Here is a 21,732-nt window from a genome sequence, read left to right on the forward strand (position 1 = left end):
CATATTAGCTTCAGTGTGTGGCTAACGATCTGACAGCTACAGCTTCTTCAATTCAATGTAATATGCATTTGTTTACGTGGGGTTATTTAAATAAAGTTGTATGTATTTTTTTAAATTGACACTTGACAGTACACGTAGCCTCAACGTCGTCGCCATATTGGTCCTGGCAGAAGCAGGAACTGCAGAATGTAGGCTCGTTTTTCCTGTTTAAAAACAACAATAACGTTTACATTTCTCATTATTTTAATGTGTCGTCTTTAGATTAAATGTGTTTAAACCAGCTGGAGAGGATATGCTAGTATGTCTGCAGTTACTGATCGTTTTTAATCAACAAACTGTAGTCAATCATAAATCAAATACTTGATTTATGACATTATGACCATATTATAATTTAACTTCAGTGTGATAACATTTGAACAGAATAACAGTAATATGAATAGTAAAATAGTGAGTAGTGAATAACAACAACAATAATAATAGTAATATTAAATAGTTAAATCAGTGCTAATAAACACACGTATGTTTGCCATTTTGTTTGGTTTTTGTCAAATATGACTGATATTAGCAACGTGACCTTTTCTTGTTTTGGTTCCTGTGTTGGTGTCTAGACCCTGGTCCTCAGGGAACACTGCCCTGCATGGGTTAGATGTTGCTCTGCTCCAACGCACCTGATTCAGATGGTCAGCTCGTCAACAAGCTCTAGTGTTCTCTGAGGACCAGGGTTGGGAAACACTGGTCTTAGACGTCAGCAGTGATTACAGCTGTTTACAGAGCTGCTCCACACAAACCACGCAACCTAAAATACACATGTACCATGAGAAATAACATTATTATGCTTTTAACTTGCTTCTGCTCTGGTCTACACTGGCCCAGTATGGCAGTTAATTTAAAAGACCTTTATTGGTCCAGGGTTAGGGTTTGAATGAATAGGTTTTTAAAAGTCTGTGGAACTGGTGACACTGGATTCATTAATGGTGAAGAAGCACTGAGTAAAATCAAAGTGAGAAGAGTAAATTAGATCAAGTTTGTATGACATTCATTTAAATGGTCAGAGATGGTTTACAGCAAAGTCCCTGAAGTGTATTATTAATTATGTGTAATTCATTTGACTCAACTATAGATTTTGATTGTTTTATCTTCTATACGATTAAACGAAAATGTGACAATGCTCTGTCATGTTTTAAATCCTTTAAAACAGAGTAAACTGAACAGAAACCTGGCTTAAAAATGAAATCATATTCCAATATTTGTAAGAAAGTCACCTTGAGATATTTTCCCCGAATCGTTTATTACCCACACAGAAACAATCCTTTCCTTTTTTGTTCTTTAAAGGTTTTCCATAAACAGGAAATATTCATGATAAACACTGCAGTACATATATCAGACCCGCAAGTGGCGCTGTAATTCTCCTGTGCTTGTTGTAATGTATGCGACATGAAAAATTAACTTTTTAAAATTTTTGTCGCAGGACGATGGAAATCTGTCTGAACAGTTCAGCCGATCGTCGGGAGCGACGGTTAGAAGTTGATGACTTGAAGGGAAACTTTGCGTCAGAATTCACCTTCTTACCAAACTCGCAGGTAAACCTTTAACGATGTGTTCAGTCCCATGATCCCACACACGACTGATGTCACTCCCTCCCTGTCACGTGATCACCACACACGCCCCTTTGACAAAACTCTGGCCGTTTCTCAATACTCAAGTAAGCAAGTGTATGTATTGTTCTGCTGTTTGAATGGTGGCTGGCGCCAAGTGCTGCAGCCTCATTAGCGCCACCTACGGTGTTGATAAATGAACATATGAAATACTTTTAATAAATGCATATATATTGTTATTATTTTTACATTTTAAATATTTAACTTCATTTATTCATTTATTTCTATTAAAATATGCTACACAGAAAAATATTTATTTCAGATTTATATTTCTATTATCTGCTGCTATGCTCCGCTGAAATGCATTCTGGGATACATGGCCATCCCAAGTACGCTTAAGTCACCACCCGATGCATACTTGGTAAAAATGGGCGGAGCCAGAACACTTCCGGGTTTTAGAACCGTACTCACTGTTCGCTTACTTGAGAATAGGAACAGAACTTGGACTGAGGCTGATGATGTTTTCACAAGTACAGGAGTACACAAGTACGCACAAGTACGCACAAGTATGGATATTGAGAAACGGCCTCTGTGTGTGTACATCATGGATGTATTATAAGAAATGGATAGAGCTCCGCCCCCTCTGCCTTGAAGACAATGTTGTCATGGTGGCCACTCCCGGTACTGCAACAAAAATACTCATTCGGCCCAAAAAGCAATTTTCCCATTGAGCACAGTAGTAAAAGAAACTCCTGTAAAACTACTGGTGACATGGACACAGGCATGTATAGATCTTTATATTCTATATTTATAATTCATGGAGTTTGACATGTGTAAAACCTTCCTAAAGGCCATAAACAGCCCAGAAACATCTGTGACGTCACAGCTGTGTACGAGCACAGCAAAGTGCGGTCATGTGACGTCTCGGGAACGGCTAGTGTCAGGGAAAAATCATTATACATCATCATGTATAATGACGTCATTATACATGATGATGTTTAATGATGTCATTATACATCATCATGTATAATGACATCATTATACTTTTCACTTTACTGTATTCACTATCGTTGGTTTTCATTTTCAAATCCATGGTTTAAAGACTGAAGCTAACGTGACGTCGGTATTCATGAAATCCGCTTGTGCACATCAGTAGCGTACTCCCATCATGCCTTTCACTGTTCATGGACACGCCGAGCAAGTGGAGAATGTGGACGGCTCGTTCACATAGCCCAGAGGCATTATGGGAGTAACACTACTGCACATGCTCTATGGGCCGCACAACCCGGAAATAAACCAGGAAGTCAGAGGGTGAGCAACTCCATAGGTATGAACAGAGCCAAAGGGGCGGAGCTCTATCCAGTTCTTATAATACATCCATGGTGTACATCCAGCCTCAGTCTTCTCCCAGCATGCACTGCGGCAGAAGCTACAAACTGAAGTCATACAGACTTTGTTGTGTTGAAGGTAACGTTGTCAGTGTAAATTGTCACTTTAAACTCTTCTTTCACTTCTTAACCTTGAATATAATATAATATAATATAATATAATATAATATGATGCTGTTGTGCAGCAGTCCATCCTGGAGGAGCGAGAACACCTGCAGGTTTACCTGAGGATCAGGCCCTTCACGTCAGCCGAGCATAACAGCACAGAGTCACAGGTGAGAGAGAGAGAGCAGGTAGTTCAGGTTTATGTGATTACATGTGTTTGTATGGAGTCTTATCTCTGTTACATGTGTGGAGGGGGGGGAGAGTGAGTGAGTGTGTGTGTGTGTGTGTGTGTGTGTGTGTGTGTGTGTGTGTGTGTGTGGGAGAGTGGTGTGTGTGTGTGTGGGGAGAGTGAGTGTGTGTGTGTGTGTGTGTGTGGGAGTGAGTGTGTGTGTGTGTGTGAGAGTGAGTGTGTGTGTGTGTGGGAGTGAGTGTGTGTGTGTGTGGGGAGAGTGAGGTGTGTGTGTGTGTGTGTGTGTGTGGGAGAGTGAGTGAGTGTGTAATATTAATATTGTTAGATTTGACCTGAATCATCACTACAATCATAGCTCCTCCCACCAAGGTTTAAGAGATTCAGTCAAGCAGTTTTATGTGAGAGTTAGTCACTGCTGCAGTTAGTGATATTAAGTCAGAATTTGATTCCTCTCATAGTAAAGTAGACGCAGATAATTCTAATCTATTTTTGTTTGTTTGTTTGTTTGTTGTGAGCAGGACTGTGTGTCCATCGAGTCTGCAGACACTGTCCTGCTGAAGCCTCCCAGTGTGTCTCTGTCAGCGAGGCTGAGTGTGGACAGATCACTGCCACACACTGGACAACGCTTCCAGTTCTCTCAGGTACACACACTCACTCACTCACACTCTCTCACACTCACTCTCACCCTCTCACACTCTCACCCTCTCACTCACTCTCACCCTCTCACACACTCACTCCCCTCCTCACCCCTCTCACACTCACTCTCACACTCACTCCTCTCACCCCTCTCACACTCTCACCCTCTCACACCTCCTCTCACCCTCCCACACACACTCACTCTCACCCTCACACACACTCACTCCACTCCCTGCAGCTCACACTCACACACTCCCTCCCACACACACCTGCAGCTCCACACTCACACACATGCTCACACCTGCTGGCTCACACACTCACTCACTCACCCCTCTCACACTCACTCACTCACCCTCTCACACTCACTCTCACCCTCTCTCACACTCCACTCTCCCCCCTCTCCCACACCCTCCCACACTCTCCCCACCCTCCACACTCCCACTCCTCACCCTCTCTTCCCTCCACTCACACTTACCCTCACTCACTCTCACCTCCCACTCTCTCACTCACTCCTCTCACCCTCTCACACACTCACACCCACTCTCACACTCACACACTCACTCTCACCCTCACACACACTCACTCACACACTCCTCACTCCTCACCCTCACACACACACTCACCTCCTCCCCACACTCTGCCCTCACACTCACACACTCACATGCACTCACTCACTCACACACACACGCTCACACTCCACTCCACACTCACCCCCTCACACTCACCCCTCACACCTCACCTCACCCTCACACTCACCCTCTCCCACACTCACACACACCACACACACACACACACACACACACACACACACACACATTCTCACACTCACAGTCTGGGTTCTGGGTTCTGGGTTCTGGCGCAGGTCTTTGGTCCAGAGACGACACAGAGGGAGCTGTTTGAAGGGACGGTGAAGGATCTGGTCAGAGACGTCCTGCATGGAGCCAACTCTCTGCTCTTCACGTACGGCGTCACCAACGCTGGCAAAACCTTCACCTTCCTGGGTCAGTTTTACTTTTCCTCCATCTGATAAAATACGTTCATATGTCGATCAGTGTTTGTCAAACCTGGAAATGATGATGTTCACAAACCAAAATAATTTAATATATATTTTTGTACGACTAATAATGACTGAAAGCTGCCACTTCTATGCTAGCGCTCCAACAGCTCTTATGTTTTATTTGTTTTTATGTTTTATTTATTTTGAACAATGAATACGATGAGTATGAACATGACCTCACTGAGAAGAACCGCACTGTGTGCTGCTGCTGTGGTTCCAGGTCCAGATGCTGACGCTGGGATCCTGCCCAGGTCTCTGGACCTGATCTTCAACAGCATTGACGAGCGCGTCTTCACGGGGACCGGCATCAAACCTCAGCGCTGCAGAGAGTTCAGCAGACTGAGCACAGAGCAGCAGGTGGAGGAGGCGGCGTTCAAGAGGAACCTCTTCAGACAGCTAAAAGAGGTTTGTTTACACGGTGGCCATCTTTTACTGTCACTTTAAGATGAGGACGCACTGTATGTTCTGACCTTTATACTGCCCCCTGGTGCTTTTCACCAGTAATAGCCGGAGTCAACATTATTCCACACTTGCAGTATTTCTGATCGTCCACTAGTCATCGATTATTGAACTGATAAGTTAAACTTTAACTAGCTGCAGCTTTTCATTTTACCCTGAGCTTGTTTTGTTGGGGACAGTTGTTGAGGACAGGTGTTGTTGGGGACAGATGTCATTGGGGACAGTTGTGGAGGACAGGTGTTGTTGGGGACAGATGTCGTTGGGAAAGATGTCATTGGGACAGTTGTGGGGTGTTGTTGGGGACAGATGTTGAGGACAGATGTGGTTGGGGACAGTTGATGAAGACAGGTGATGTTGGGGACGGTTGACCCGGTGATGTTGGGGACAGTTGTTGAGGACAGATATGCGTTGGGGACAGTTGTGGAGGACAGATGTGTTGGGACAGATGTTTTATGACAGGTAATCGTTGGGGACAGTTGATGAGGACAGGTTATGTTGGGGACAGTTGTTGATGACCGGTGATGTTGGGGACAGATAATGGTTAGGGACAGTTGTTGAGAACAGGTGATGTTAGGGACAGTTGTTGAGGACAGGTATGGTTGTGGACAGGTTGATGGAACCGCGTGATGTTGGGGACAGTTGAGGACCGGTGATGTTGGGGACAGATGGTTGAGGACATATGTTTATGACAGGACGGTTGATGAGGACGGTTTTGTTGGGGACAGTTGATGACGGTGATGTTGGGGACAGATGGCGTTGAGGACAGTTATTGAGGACATTGCCGTGATGTTGGGGACAGTTGTTGAGGACGGTGATGTTGGGGACAGTTGTTGAGGACAGATGTCATTGGGGACAGATGATTATGACAGGTGTCGTTGGGGACAGTTGATGAGGACAGGTTATGTTGGGGACAGTTGTTGATGACCGGTGATGTTGGGGACAGATGTCGTTGGGGACAGTTGTTGAGGACAGGTGATGTTGGGGACAGTTATTGAGGACAGGTGTTGTTCATTCATGTGTGAGTCGATATCCATCAATAAAGTTTTCCGTTCACTCTTTGTCTCTCAGAGCGAGCGGAGCAACGTCAGCCTCCTGAACTCCACCAATAAGACTCTGCTTGAAGGTGAGATTTGTTTACTTTGTTTACTTTTACATGTGTCACGTGTTTCTTAGCATGTTTCACATGTTTCTTAGCATGTGTTTCACATGTTTCTTAGCATGTTTGTTATGTGTTTCTTAGCATGTGTTTCACATGTTTCTTAGCATGTTTGTTATGTGTTTCTTAGCATGTTTGTCACATGTTTCTTAGCATGTGTGTCACGTGTTTCTTAGCATGTATTGTCCGTGTTTCTTAGCATATGTGCGTGTTTCTTAGCATATGTGTCACGTGTTTCTTAGCATATGTGTCACGGGTTTCTTAGAACGTGTTTCACGTGTTTCTTTGCATGTTTGTCACAGGTGTCTTGGCATGTTTGTCACAGGTGTCTTGGCATGTTTGTCACAGGTTTCTTGGCATGTTTGTCACAGGTTTCTTAGCTTGTTTGTCACAGGTTTCTTAGCATGTGTGTCACATGTTTCTTAGCATGTGTGTCATGTGTTTCACGCGTGTTTCTTAGCATGTGTGTCACATGTTTCCGAGCATGTGTCACGTGCAAAACCTCGGCATGTTTGTCACAGGTTTCTTAGCATGTTTGTCACAGGTTTCTTACGATGCATGTCACATGTTTCTTAGCATGTGTCACATGTTTCTTTGCATGCGTGTCATGTGTTTCTTAGCATGTGTGTCATGTGTTTCACATGTTTCTTAGCATGTGTTTCACATGTTTCTTTGCATGCGTGTCACGTGTTTCTCAGCATGTGTGTCATGTGTTTCACATGTTTCTTAGCATGTGTCACATGTTTCTTTGCATGCGTGTCACGTTTCTTAGCATGTGTGTCACGTGTTTCTTAGCATGTTTGTCACATGTTTCTTAGCATGTGTTTCACATGTTTCTTTGCATGCGTGTCACGTGTTTCTTAGCATGTGTGTCATGTGTTTCACATGTTTCTTAGCATGTGTCACATGTTTCCTAGCATGTGTGTCACGTGCAAAACCTTGGCATGTTTGTCACAGGTTTCTTAAGATGTATGTCACATGTTTCTTGTGTCTCTTCTCAGGAGCGTCCATGTTGGGAACAAGCGTGGCAGCAGAGGACAAAATCAGCCTGGAGGTGCCGCCGCACACCAAGTTCTCTGTCTGGGTTTCCTTCTGCGAAATCTACAACGAGAACATCCACGACCTCTTGGAGGTTTTGCCCAGTGGCGCCCCCAGGAGGACGGTGCTGCGGTTGTCGCAAGACGTCAAGGGCAATGCGTTTGTCAAAGGTTTGAATACAGAAATATAATTTAGATTAAAAAAAACACACACAGTTAGTAGATGGTGAATTTCTGTGACTGGGATCATTGAAAAATTGAGGCCTCGTCATTTATATTAAAACGTTCTGATTTAAGATAATTTTTTACTTTAGAAAACTTTTTGATGAACTATTTTCATTGTAAATGAATCAGTTTGAGTGTTTTTTAACTAACTAGTTCATTTGTGTGTGCGTGTGTTCAGATCTGCGCTGGGTTCAGGTTACCAGCGCAGAAGAAGCTTTCAAGGTGATGAAGTTTGGTAAGAAGAACCAGAGCTTCTCCTCCACCAGACTCAACCAGGTCTCCAGCAGAAGGTGAAAACTCAGCCTGGATGACAGGGGGCGCTCTCAGCCACTCAGTGCTCATCATAGCACCATTTATTTATTGATTTACTTGAAATCAGTTTTATTCAAATACAAACAGACAACATTTCTCTGTGTCTCTGCAGTCACAGTGTTTTTTCTGTTCGTGTGCTGAAGTTGGAGGACGTTGGAACTCCACGTGTTCACACAGTCAGTGAGTGAGTATCAACACGGTTTGGTTTTAAGAAAAATAATCATCCCATGGCTTAAATCTTAAATACATCAACTATTTGAATTTAGCTTTGTATGACTAGGATATTAATACAATAATAATACACTTGAAACTGCAATGCTAATTCTGCACTTTTAAGAGCCACTCGTAGGGGGCGTGACCACATTCTCAGAATGTAAACATTGTCCGCCATCTTTGCTAACAGTTACGCTAACAGGACCAAGTGTCAGTGTTGGACACGTAACAAAGAAAAGGAAGATTTTTTTTAAAATCACTACCTCTATTCTAGTAAAACAAATCTGTGAAGTATTCCTTTAACACTAAATAGAACCATTTTAAGGTTCATTCAAGATTCTGTCCTGTAACAAATGTTTAATTAAAATGAGTCTTCCTTTAGTTGTTTAAGCTGAATTTAAGAGTATGTCTTTAGAATGTCTTATATTTACACACACACGTTTACATACTTTCTTGTTTCTGGTTATTAAAGCTGTTAAATCTGATGAAAACAAAGTTAGATAAAGTTAGTTAAAATTAGGTTATTTTTCTTGTGCAACATTTTTAGGCTTTTTAGGGCAAAAATATGAACAATTTCCCAGAAAAGAGGCTTATTTTACTGCCTTAGAAACCTCAACGATGATATTTCACTGGATAAACATTAAACTGATTTACTGTGGCAGAAAAAAGTCAGAAGTGAAAAGTTACTGTAAAAGTAGTTTGGAAATCCGCCCGTGACGTCAGATCCTCAGATCCTGGTCCATGTGTTTAGTGCGAGTTGTCACACTTGAACGTTGTTTGTCGTCAGGTTGTGTCTCTGTGATCTGGCCGGATCAGAGCGATGCGCCAAGACGCAGAACAGAGGCGAGCGTCTGAAAGAAGCGGGTAACATCAACACATCCATGCTCATCCTGGGGAAATGTATCAACGCTCTACGACACAATCAACAGGCCAAGTAAGATCCGTCACCTCTACTCACAACAGGTTCTGCTCACATTTCTGTGAGTTTGTTAGTTCTGCTCATGTTCTCATGTCCTGGTTCATGTTGGGGTTTCACTTTTCTTTCCGAAATATCTTAAAAGTCACATAACATTACAGTTTTCTTACTTTAAACCACTTAAATCCCACATGGCTTCCAGTGGAGACACCAGAAACACTGAATTTAGACTCTGAACAAGAGACTCATCTGGTAAAATCTATGTAACATGTTCTCATCTTTATCTCACAGTGAGACAGACTTTTTCTTGAATAAACTGAAGTTTGTAAACCACTCACTCTCCCACACCAAACCCCTCTCCATCGCTAAGTTCTAATGTCTTATTTTGTGATTCCAGTGTTTGAAAATCTCTATTTAGATTTATTTAAGTGACACAAAGTGACCACACAAGGCAGCAGAGGACCAGAAGCTTGTGTGTCCCGCCAGCTAAAATCACTGATTTTCTCTATGGGGTTTGATGTGGGAGAGTGAGTGGTTTTACAAACTTCAGTTTCCTGTTGGAAAAGTCTGTCTCACAGTGAGATAAAGACGTGAACATGTGACGTAGAGTCTTACCTGAGAAAACCACACTTCCGGGGGATAAAGTGGTAGATGAATGAATGAAGCTCACTTCCTGTTCCCTCCCTCAGGCTGCTCCAGCACGTTCCCTTCAGAGAGAGTAAACTCACTCACTACCTGCAGAGTTTCTTCTGTGGTCGAGGTAAAGCCTGCATGATCGTCAACATCAACCAGTGTGCGTCCATGTACGACGAGACCCTCAATGTCCTCAAGTTCTCCGCTGTGGCACAGAAGGTCTGCGTGTCCTCTTGTCCTCTATAAACTACTGACTGATAATTGTCCACATCACATTCAGGACCTGACCACAACTGTGTGCTTCCAGGTTGTGGTTCTGACCACGAAGCCTCTTCCCATCAAACCCCTCAGGTCTGCCAGTGAGGTCTGCACTCCTCGCAGCAGCAGGAGGAGCTCTTTGAACGGCTGGGAGAGCAGCCTGGAGGACGTTCAGGTGACCTCCTCCTCCTCTTCTTCTTCCTCATCCTCCTCATCCTCCTCTTCCTCTTCTTCCTCCTTATTTTTTGTTTTTTCAGAGTTATATATTTTCCTGTTTGGTTTTCAGAGTTATTTATTTTCATGTTTGGTTTTTCAGAGTACTTTTTTTCTGATTTACTAGTTTACGAGTTTAGAGAGCATTTGAAGCGATAAACACATCCATGCCTTTATTGAGAGTTCGATTTATAACAATGTGGAAGGCTTGTTTAGTTTCATCAAGTTTTACTTTGTTCTGGGTTTAAAGGTGACATCGAATGCTTGTATTGCACATATATGTTAGTTATGGAGGTCTACTTACATATATTAACTTGTTTTCACGGTCACATATATATGTTAGTTATGGAGGTCTACTTACATATATTAACTTGTTTTCATGGTCACATATATGTTAGTTATGGAAGTCTACTTACATATATTAACTTGTTTTCATGGTCACATATATGTTAGTTATGGAGGTCTACTTACATATATTAACTTGTTTTCATGGTCACATATATATGTTAGTTATGGAGGTCTACTTACATATATTAACTTGTTTTCATGGTCACATATATGTTAGTTATGGAGGTCTACTTACATATATTAACTTGTTTTCATGGTCACATATATTGTTAGTTATGGAGGTCTACTTACATATATTAACTTGTTTTCATGGTCACATATATGTTATTCTACTTACATATATGTTATGTTATGGAGGTCTACTTACATATATTAACTTGTTTTCACGGTCACATATATGTTAGTTATGGAGGTCTACTTACATATATTAACTTGTTTTCATGGTCACATATGTATGTTAGTTATGGAGGTCTACTTACATATATTAACTTGTTTTCATGGTCACACATATATGTTAGTTATGGAGGTCTACTTACATATATTAACTTGTTTTCATGGTCACATACTGTATGTTAGTTATGGAGGTCTACTTACATATATTAACTTGTTTTCACGGTCACATATATGTTAGTTATGGAGGTCTACTTACATATATTAACTTATTTTCATGGTCACACATATATGTTAGTTATGGAGGTCTACTTACATATATTAACTTGTTTTCATGGTCACATATATGTTAGTTATGGAGGTCTACTTACATATATTAACTTGTTTTCATGGTCACATATATATGTTAGTTATGGAGGTCTACTTACATATATTAACTTGTTTTCATGGTCACATATATATGTTAGTTATGGAGGTCTACTTACATATATTAACTTGTTTTCATGGTCACATATATGTGTTAGTTATGGAGGTCTACTTACATATATTAACTTGTTTTCATGGTCACATATATATGTTAGTTATGGAGGTCTACTTACATATATTAACTTGTTTTCATGATTAAAAACCTCCTAATCGCTGCAAACGAGCCGATCAAAATATCTCCTCACTGACGCGCTCGTCAGCTGCGGTGTTTCAGACCAAAACCACACCCCCAGAACGCGGACTGTGTTGTGATTGGCCAGCCAACGAGAGCTTTCCCACTGTCCTGTGATTGGCCAGGTACCTGGAAGTGACGTAATTGGTAGGCCAGCTCTCAGATACACAGCTCCCCCTCTGGCATCTCAGCAGCTACGAGAGTAGTTCTTCTTCTTCTGCGGTTGAATGTATGCAACCGGATGTGCCTGGCTTAGTGCCCGCACCAGGAGGTGCTACGGTGGTGAGAGGAGTGGTGGGGTATACTGATGACATCATCAACATGCAGACGTGCCGATCTGCTTCCAGAGCCCAGGAAAACAATAAAACCTATTTTCTCAGCAGTGGCTGAACTGTTTGTTCTGAAACTTTAGGGTTTCATAAACATAATTCAGAAAAACTACCTTGAGAAACAGAAAAAACATTCATTTTTTTCAAATGAATGCAATGCTATTCTGTAATGTTTGAACTCACTGTAAGATAATCTTTTGACTTTTAGCTGCTATAGTTAAGATAACTTTGAGCAATTTGTTCTCACTGCTATATTTTAGATCAATTTTGGTTGCTATATTTTAGCTCACTTTTAGCTGCTATATTTTAGCTTCTTTTTTTTTCTTTTTTTTTTTAAAACCTGGATATATTTTGACTTTTAGCCGCTATGTTCCAAGTTGACATTTAGCGGCTGTATATTAGTTCACATTTAGTTGTATTGAGGCTCATAATGACTGAGCCTTTGGTGTGTTTTTAAATGTCTTTTTATAGGAGGACATGGACGAGGACAGCCTGATGGAGACCACGGTGGATCCTAGTGGAAATGAAGAAGGTGGCAAAGAAAACGACGAGAAAATCCTTATCAGTAAAGTGACGCAGCAGGTCAGGCCCCGCCCATTTATATTCCATTTAGTGTGTTTACGTTAACGTTTTATTTTTTGACCTTAAAGCAGGAAAGTTACAGGTGTTTAATTGTCTCTTATGTTTTGCTTCTTCAGTCTATTTTTCTGATAATTTACTGAGAATGACGTCCCTGTGTTGTCGTGTTCTGCTCCTCAGAGGCAGGTGGCGCTGTTGAAGCAGCTCCAGCTGCAGCTGAAGAAGGAGCGAGCGGAGGGTTTGCTGATGGAGGCTCGAGTGAGGGAGGAAATCAGCAGAGAGTTCTCTGAACTTTTCTCGGACATGCAGAAGGACTACAAGTGAGACACTTTTTAAACTCATTTATGTGTGTTTGACTTTAAGCTGCTATTTGCTCATTTGTGTTGTTGTTTTTTGTTCAGTGAACGCCTTGCGAGGGAAAGAGAAATCTTAGAGGGGCGAGCAGAACGGCGGATGGAGATCTTCAAGAACCTCATCGACAACATGACCAATGCAGGAAGCAGTTACGATGCAAAGGACTTGGTAAAGCATATGTTTGTTTTTTTTAATCAAGGTGTCCACGGGGTCTTAAAAAATATTCAAAGTTGAAGAATCAATTTCGGGCCCATTTTTAAGGCACGTTTAAGGAAAGTTTTAAAAAATCTTAATCGCGATTTCGTGAGGTGTTAAATTTTGTCCATAGAGTTTGACTGCAGAAAGCATGAATATTACCCGTGTTTGTTAAAGACCATGCGCAGGCACTCTCACCCTACAAGATCGGCTCGGGGGGCCTAATCCAGTTTATGAGTTCCTATGTATGGTTGTGCTCTATAGATTAAATTGCAAACTAAAACTGTTTCGTTAAATGATGTCAGGATTCCTGCAGATACACTGTTAATGTTTCAGCCCAGTGACCACAGGGCGTTAGGTTGGTGTGTGAGCTGTTATACATGAAATACATGTGAGTGAACAGAGATTTAATGGTTAATAATGATGGAAGTATCTTTCATTCACCGGACCTCACCTTCATTATCCGTGTAGCTGCTCAGAAGGATCTTCTTCTTGGATATTGTTTGTGTTGAATGTGTTTGTTCCCTGATGAAATCAGTCTGACGTTTGTTTTCAGGACAAATCTCTGGACCCTCACTCCACTGAACTGGTGGAAATGAAGATGGCTGCTGAGGCCGCCTGTAAATGTCTGGGCTCAGGTCGCGCAGAGTCCTGGGACGACAGAGGCGGCGCTGTGGAGGAGCTCAAGACGAAGATGTTGGAGAGGCACGAGGAACAAACGGCTCGCAAGCACAGAGGTAAATGCACACGTGTTCATTAGTGCCCCCGTCTGTCAGTACCGGATTGTTCCAGTTGTGGTCGGAAGTCGGGATTTCTGTGGCGGATTTCACGTTCACATCATGAGTGAAAAGCAAAATATAGATTTGGTTATATATCGTCGTTCTTCCTCGTGCACCAGGACGACCAAGAAGAAATGCTGCTAACGAGTGATATTTATAATATTATAGAAGCATATTCTCCTGTTTGATCTCATAATTAGTTTTATTTTATAATTTTTTAGGTGAAACCAGCAGAGATGAGGAGGAGGGAGAGAAAAGGAAGTTCCTGCTTCAGTCTTCACAGATTTCTCTGGTGGAGGACAGGAGACAAAGAGATCAGCTGCAGGTCAGGCCTTCAGACGAACATCATCAAAACTTGTGTTTTCCATCAAATTGCTCACTGGGTGTCTTCTCCTGCCTTACTCACAGGAGGCTCTGTCCACTCTGGAGAAGGAGAAGAAAGCCAGAGAAGATGTCCTTGCTGCTCTGGAGTTCCAGACTCTGGGCAAAGAGGAGGCGCTGGCGTCTGTAGAGGAGGAGAGGAAAGCAAAAGAGGAGGCGCTGGTGACGGTTAGAGAGCTGAGAAGAGACAGAGACGAGGCCGCGGCCGCCCTGACAGAAATGAAGCAGAGCAGAGACGACGGAGAGAAGGCGTTTCTGGAGAGGCAGATAAAGTTCAGCAGACTGGTGGAGGAGAGAGAGCAGCAGCAGCAGCAGGTCAGAGAGCTGGCCGTCAAACTGGATCTTACTGAGAAAAAGGTGTTTGTCACAACGAGATATTTAGGAGAATCATTTCCAGCATTTTTCAACCATCAGCTGAGAAAATAATCATTTTATTTTAATTTTAATTCTTCAGGAGACGAGCGAGGAGGAGCGAGCCTCACAGGCGTCGCTTCAGCTGCAGACCGCTCAAGCACAACTGGACCAACGTTTGAAGGAAATCCAGGAGAAGAATTCCCGGATCCTCTCCCTGAAACAGGAGCTGCAGGCCGTCACAGATTTGTCCTCCAGCGATGAGCCCAAACACCAGGTGTCGGAGCTCCAGAGGAATCTGGCTGACGAGAAGGAGAAAAGCGAGAGCAGGCGTCTGCAAATGCTGGAGCTGGAGCGTGAGCTGGTGCAGACCAAAGAACAGCTGGAGACCATCAACGATGAGCAGGACGCGTCAGGTCTGCAACTCAACGAGCTGAGAACAAAGCTTCAGGAACGAGAGGAGATCATCTCCACACTGGAGAATCAGGAGCGAGATGCTAAAGAACAAGCAGAGCTACTAAGAACAAAGCTTCAGGAACGAGAGGAGATCATCTCCACACTGGAGAATCGGGAGCGAGATGCTAAAGAACAAGCAGAGCTGCTAAGAACAAAGCTTCAGGAACGAGAGGAGATCATCTCCACACTGGAGAATCGGGGCGAGATGCTAAAGAACAAGCAGAGCTGCTAAGAACAAAGCTTCAGGAGCGAGAGGAGATCATCTCCACACTGGAGAATCGGGGCGAGATGCTAAGAACAAGCAGAGCTGGGAGCGACATCTCCACACTGGAGATCGAGATGCAGAGCTGCTAAGAACAAAGCTTCAGGAACGAGAGGAGATCATCTCCACACTGGAGAATCAGGAGCGAGATGCTAAAGAACAAGCAGAGCTGCTAAGAACAAAGCTTCAGGAACGAGAGGAGATCATCTCCACGCTGGAGAATCAGGAGAACGTTTCCACTGGAGAAGCAGATCAGCTGAGGTTGAAGCTGGAGGAACAACAGGTGGAGTCACAGAAGCTCCTTGAAGAGCTTAAACACGACCTGAAGCACCAGCAGGAAACTTCGAACAAAGTCCTCACTGATTTGAAGCAGAAGTTTTGTGAAGAGGAGAAAACTGTGGAGCTGCTCAGAACTGAGCTGGAAGAAGCTCGGCTCAAACGTTCCTCCAGCTCTGCTGCTGCTGAAGAAGAGCTCAGGAGGTCCAACTCTGAACTGCAGACAGAGGTGGCTTCCCTGAGGTCAAAGGTCGCAGACATGGAGGAGGTGAAAGCATCAGAAGCTCAGTCCACGTCTGAAACGGACAAACGGACGGAGGAGAAGCTGGCAGCATCTACAGATCTGCAGAAGAAGCTGCAAGAAATGGAGGCACAGCTGACGTCCCTGCAGAAGAGCCTGAAGGAGGCGCAGGAGCGCCGGGACGAGGAGGAGATCCAGGCGGTCCAGGAGGCTCGGCGGCGGGAGGCAGAGCGTCGCAGGGAGCTGCTGGCCGTGGCTCACGAGGCCATCGCTCAGAAAGACGAGGAGCTGGAGAAGAGAGCGGAGGAGATCATCAGGTAACAGATATCTGTGAATGATCAGATAGATGAAGTGGGAGGGGCTAACACTCAACACAGGAAACAGTCTCATATTCATATTCCAAACTAAAACAGAAGCAGCTTCATTAAAACAGTGAGAGCTTTTGTTCTGTGTTTCACGACTCTGTGATGAAGCAGCTTCTGTCAGAGTTTGATGTTCATTTTCCTCCTTTTCTTCTGAGACGGTTTCATTGTTCTGCGTCGAAGCGTGAAACAAATCAGCTGTTGCCTTCTCTCCGTCTCTATCTCGTTATCTTTGCTTTAAAAGGTTTTTTTTTGTCCTCAGACTGAAGGAAAACGCCACGCAGGACTCAGAGAAAGTGACAAGCCTCGGTGTGGACCTTCAGAGGAAAGAGGACGAGGTGTCGGACATGAGAGAGAAACTCGCCGACTATAAGAAGCAGATCCAGCAGGTTCAGAAAGAGGTAACATGTTTTTATAACGCCATACGTCTCCATACACAAATATTCTATGAGTTAATGACTGAGGCAAAATGGCTGACACACTCACACACACACACTCACGCACACACACACACACACAGGCACACACACACACACAGACACACACACACACACACAGACACACACACACACACACACACTCACGCACACACACACACACACACACACACAGACACCACACTCACACACACACAGGCACACACACACACACACACACACAGACACACAACACACACACACACACACACACACACACACTGACACACACACACACACACACGCACACACACACACAGACACACACAGACACACACACTCCCACACACACACATACACAGACACACACACACAACACACACTCACACACACACAAACACACGCACACACACACACCTCACGCACACACACTCACACACACATACACAGACAACTCACACACACTCACAGACACACACACACGCACACACAGACACACACACACACACACCTACCTACAGACACACACAGCTACACACACACACACAGACACACACACACACACACACACACACACACTCACAGCACACACACACACAGACACACACATCACACACACAGGCACACACACACACACACACAGACACACACACACACACACACACACCACACTCACGCACACACACACACCACCACACACACACACACACATCACACACACAGACACACACACACACAGACACACACACACGCCACGCTGCGCACACACAGACACACACTCCCGCACACACACACTCCGCACACTCACACACACACAAACACTCCGCATACACTCACACACACACACTCACACACAGAGGAAACACACACACACTCACACACAGACACACACTCTCCACACACACACACACATACAGGCGCACTCACACAGGCGCACACTCACACACACACACACACACACACTCACGCACCCCACACACACCTGTACACACACACACAGCCCTGCACTGGGATGCACCTTTTGAGGCCACACACACTCCACGCCCCACACACAAGACACACACACACACACCACACACCATCGCCCCAACACACACTCCACGCCACACTCACACACACTCACTCCTGCACACAGCAGCACACCACAGAAGCACACACACTCACACACAGACACACACTCTCACACACACACTCACACGAGGCAGCAGAGGAGCAGCAGCTTGTGTGTGTAAAGATGTGATCATGTGACGTAGAGATCATCATGTCTTCACTGAGTGAGCCTGTGTGTCAGCAGCAGGGGGCGCTCACAGCATAGTCAGTGTGCCTTACAAACAAAAACATGACGATCATGATTTAACCTGCTGCATCTTTTCTTTTATATTCAGAGGATTTAAATGTTGTCGATGAGTTTAACGTGTGTGTTTCTTCTCTGAAGGTTTCTGTCATGAGGGAAGATGAGAAGCTTCTGAGGCAAAGACTGAACGATGCAGAGAAAAGCAGGAAGCAGCTTCAGTGTGACGTGGCCAGCAGAGACAGAAGCATTCAGCAGCTCAGAGCGGTGAGAGTCTCAGTCAGAGTCTGAGTCTCAGAGTCAGAGTCTCAGAGTCTGAGTCTCAGAGTCTGAGTCTCAGAGTCTGAGTCTCAGAGTCTGAGTCTGAGTCAGAGTCTCTGAGTCAGAGTCTCTGAGTCAGAGTCTCTGAGTCAGAGTCTCAGAGTCTGAGTCTCAGAGTCTGAGTCTCAGAGTCTGAGTCTCAGAGTCTGAGTCTCAGTCAGAGTCTCAGAGTCTGAGTCTCAGTCAGAGTCTCAGAGTCTGAGTCTCAGTCAGAGTCTCAGAGTCTGAGTCTCAGTCAGAGTCTCAGAGTCTGAGTCTCAGTCAGACGCTGCGTCTGTCACTTGCCCTTCATCACTCTGTTTCATGAGGTGTTTATTGCGTCTCTTTCTGCTCGTCTTCAGGAACAATCCTCCGACAGCAGGTCTGAGCGGAACACCTGTGCAGGTGAGACACTGTCCTCAGCAGCTTTTAAAGCACGTTCTCTGTCGTGTTCGTGTGTGTGTGTGTGAGCGTGTTTGTGTGTTGATCCTCAGACCTGCAGGCTAAAGAGCGTGTGATGGAGGACATGCGTTTGGCTCTGACGGAGCAGGAGGAGACGCAGGCGCAGATGGAGGAGGTTCTGGAGGAGAAGCTCCACCTCATCCAGGAACTCTCTGAAGGCAAGGAGGCAAACGTTGGCTAAAAATCAATCTTTCTTCAATTTTTAACGTTTATATTGATTTTTTTACGTACCTTTGGTTTGATCTTTGCAGAAGTGGAGAGACTTAAAGCGTCGCAGGGCGGCGGCGCTCAGGTGGAAACACAGTCACATGACCTCAGCCTGGTCAGACAGGAAGCTGCGAGGGCTCAGGAACAACTGAAGGTACAGATGGGAAATGATGTTTGTGTAAATGTGACGCGGTGTGAAGGAAGGACAGTGTAATACATGGAGGGACGTCGTTTCCAGCTGTGCACAGACAAACATCAGGCCGAGAGAAGGAAGTGGCTGGAGGAGAAACTGTCTCTGATTGGTCAGGCTAAAGAGGCCGAGGACAAGAGGAACCAGGAGATGAGGAAGTTTGCCGACGACAGAGAGCGATACATGCGACAGCAGAGTCGTATGGTGAGAAGACGACAACGTGACACAAACAACGCAAAGTTTATCCTCTTATTCACGCACAGCCACGCTCTAGTCGTTTTTTGTGAAGTCTGTTTCTGAAGAAGAAGATAACTGTGTCTGTCTGTGTGTGTGTGCGCGCGTCTGTGTGTGCGCGCGTCTGTGTGCGCGCGTCGTGTGTGTGTGTGTGCGCATCTGTGCAGCGCCTGTGTGTGTGTGCGCGGTGTGTGTGTGTGTGTGTGTGCGCTGGCCTGTCTGTGTGTGCGCTACGCCTGTCTGTGTGTGTGTGTGCGCGCTGCCTGTCTGTGTGTGTGTGTGCGCGTCTGTGTGTGTGCGCACGTCTGTGTGTGTGTGTGTGTGCGCGCGTCTGTGTGTGTGTTTGTGCGTGCGCGACACTGCGTGTGTCAGGAGAGTGATCTCTCTGAGAAGGAGCAGACGATGGACATGTGGAGGACAGAGAGGGACACGCTGGTCTCTGCTCTGGAGGTTCAGCTCCACAAACTCCTCAGCAGCCAAGCACAAAAAGACAAAGAGATCCAGGAGCTGCGCCGCAACACCACACAACCACCAGCAGAGGTCAGTGTAAGCACAGTGATTAACGTGGGGTAATATATGTGTATATACGTGGGGTAACTCAGTGGTTAAGACCGGTACCCTGTGTGCAAAAGACTTCACGGTTGCAAGTTCAACTCCACCCCTGGCAGGTTGTACTCAATTCCCCTGTAAGTCGCTTTGGATAAAAGCGTCTGCTAAATGACATGTAATGTGATGTAACGTAACGTGGGCGGAGTCATCAGTGCACGGCTGAGTGAAACTGCAGTGACACACACACACACACATGAGTGACTAGTGACTTTACACCACACTTCTGTAGTTGTTGGAGATTAACCCTCGTTTTTAGGATCGTTAAGTAGTTAATTTATGTACAATTCGGCACAGTTCGGCTTGATTTCTGTCCACACGTCTCCGGAGTACAGCCTGCTACTCCACAGACTACAGCGACAGCGGTCTGTGGATCCACCTCATGTCATGTGATAGTTAGTGAAAATCTTGAGTGTCAGGTGGTTTATGAAGATGTGATGATTGAAATCATTCATTCATATTCTTTATTTTTGTCCAAAAACTATCCTCTGCTGTCTCTAAATATTTAAAGTGTAAAGAACGAAGCTGTGGAAATAGAAGTGTGTGTGTGTGTGTGTTTCCTGTTCCAGTGTGATGGTGGCGTTGCCGTGGCGGAGCTGCAGGCTGCTCTGCGTGAGCGAGACGCAGACGTCCAGAGACTGAAGGAGGAGCTGAAGACGATGAGAGACACAGAGGTCACAGAGGTCAGTGTGACTCATCTGTCAGCACGTTAAAACAAAACCGCTGAAATAAAAGTGTTTTTTATACATATGTATGTATACATACATATATATATACATACATATATATATGTATGTATATATATACACATACATATATGTATACATACATATATACAGTATATACATACATATATACTGTATGTATGTATGTACATATATACATATATGTGTATGTATACATACATATATATACATATATATGTATGTATACATACATATATATATACATACATATGTATGTATATATATATATATTTATATTTATATATGTATGTAAATATATACATATATATGTGTACATGTATGTATGTATGTATATGGGGCAGCCCGTGGCCCCACCAGGTGGAAAGGGCTAGGATACCCCTGAGCAAGGTACCCAACCCCCATCGCTCCCCGGGCTCTACTCAGTGTGGCAGCCCACTGCTCCTAATTCTAGGATGGGTCAAATGCAGAGAAATAATTTCCCTAAGGGGATTAATAAAGTATATATTCTATGTATACATGTATTAGGGCTGGGTAATATGGACTAAAAGTCATATCTGGATATCTTTTAGCTGAGGTGGGGTTTCCCCCAAAAGCATTATAGCATATTAGATCAAATGTTTTCCAGAGGCTAACCCTTAAAAAAAAATAAACAAACCATCCGTTATAAGTTTAAGCCACATGGTCACTGAAATTCTCCTTGAATAAAATTAAATAATCTCTTTCCTGCATGACAATAATATATAGTCATTCATTCAAAAACACTGTTGCAATTACAACAGTAATAATAAACACTTTTCCACTGATGTATTTACTACAACTGCAAACTGTTCTTTCGAAAAGAAAAACAGATCTAAGGTTCCCCCATATATTTTTCAAGTCATTTCATTTCAAATGTTCAGAGGTTATTATGTCCAGTTTTGATGTTTTGTTGTGTGTAGCTCACAAAGTATCAGTGCTCTAGTTTC

At 44.1% G+C, this 21,732-nt stretch overlaps 1 protein-coding gene across 2 annotated transcripts in view; it reads left to right on the forward strand.

Annotated features, from left to right (window-relative positions):
• LOC122781767 (kinesin-like protein KIF20B) overlaps nt 1-21,732 on the forward strand; it is a 33,772-nt gene that overhangs the window by 252 nt on the left and 11,788 nt on the right. For both annotated transcript variants that reach the window (XM_044045772.1, XM_044045774.1), the window contains exons 2-29: nt 1,469-1,580; nt 3,169-3,258; nt 3,797-3,919; nt 4,777-4,915; nt 5,192-5,376; nt 6,499-6,553; nt 7,588-7,794; nt 8,027-8,138; nt 8,273-8,344; nt 9,161-9,307; nt 9,979-10,141; nt 10,230-10,355; nt 12,590-12,700; nt 12,878-13,017; nt 13,099-13,219; nt 13,803-13,983; nt 14,247-14,350; nt 14,434-14,763; nt 14,861-15,220; nt 15,594-16,309; nt 16,617-16,755; nt 18,206-18,328; nt 18,724-18,766; nt 18,856-18,981; nt 19,075-19,184; nt 19,269-19,424; nt 19,827-19,994; nt 20,630-20,743. In XM_044045772.1, coding sequence (XP_043901707.1) covers nt 1,473-1,580; nt 3,169-3,258; nt 3,797-3,919; nt 4,777-4,915; nt 5,192-5,376; nt 6,499-6,553; nt 7,588-7,794; nt 8,027-8,138; nt 8,273-8,344; nt 9,161-9,307; nt 9,979-10,141; nt 10,230-10,355; nt 12,590-12,700; nt 12,878-13,017; nt 13,099-13,219; nt 13,803-13,983; nt 14,247-14,350; nt 14,434-14,763; nt 14,861-15,220; nt 15,594-16,309; nt 16,617-16,755; nt 18,206-18,328; nt 18,724-18,766; nt 18,856-18,981; nt 19,075-19,184; nt 19,269-19,424; nt 19,827-19,994; nt 20,630-20,743 — 4,569 coding nt within the window. In that variant the 5' untranslated portion in view covers nt 1,469-1,472. The remainder of the gene's footprint in view (nt 1-1,468; nt 1,581-3,168; nt 3,259-3,796; nt 3,920-4,776; nt 4,916-5,191; nt 5,377-6,498; nt 6,554-7,587; nt 7,795-8,026; nt 8,139-8,272; nt 8,345-9,160; nt 9,308-9,978; nt 10,142-10,229; nt 10,356-12,589; nt 12,701-12,877; nt 13,018-13,098; nt 13,220-13,802; nt 13,984-14,246; nt 14,351-14,433; nt 14,764-14,860; nt 15,221-15,593; nt 16,310-16,616; nt 16,756-18,205; nt 18,329-18,723; nt 18,767-18,855; nt 18,982-19,074; nt 19,185-19,268; nt 19,425-19,826; nt 19,995-20,629; nt 20,744-21,732) is intronic.

This window comes from Solea senegalensis, linkage group LG15 (assembly GCF_019176455.1).
Source record: "Solea senegalensis isolate Sse05_10M linkage group LG15, IFAPA_SoseM_1, whole genome shotgun sequence".
NCBI classification, from domain to species: domain Eukaryota; kingdom Metazoa; phylum Chordata; class Actinopteri; order Pleuronectiformes; family Soleidae; genus Solea; species Solea senegalensis.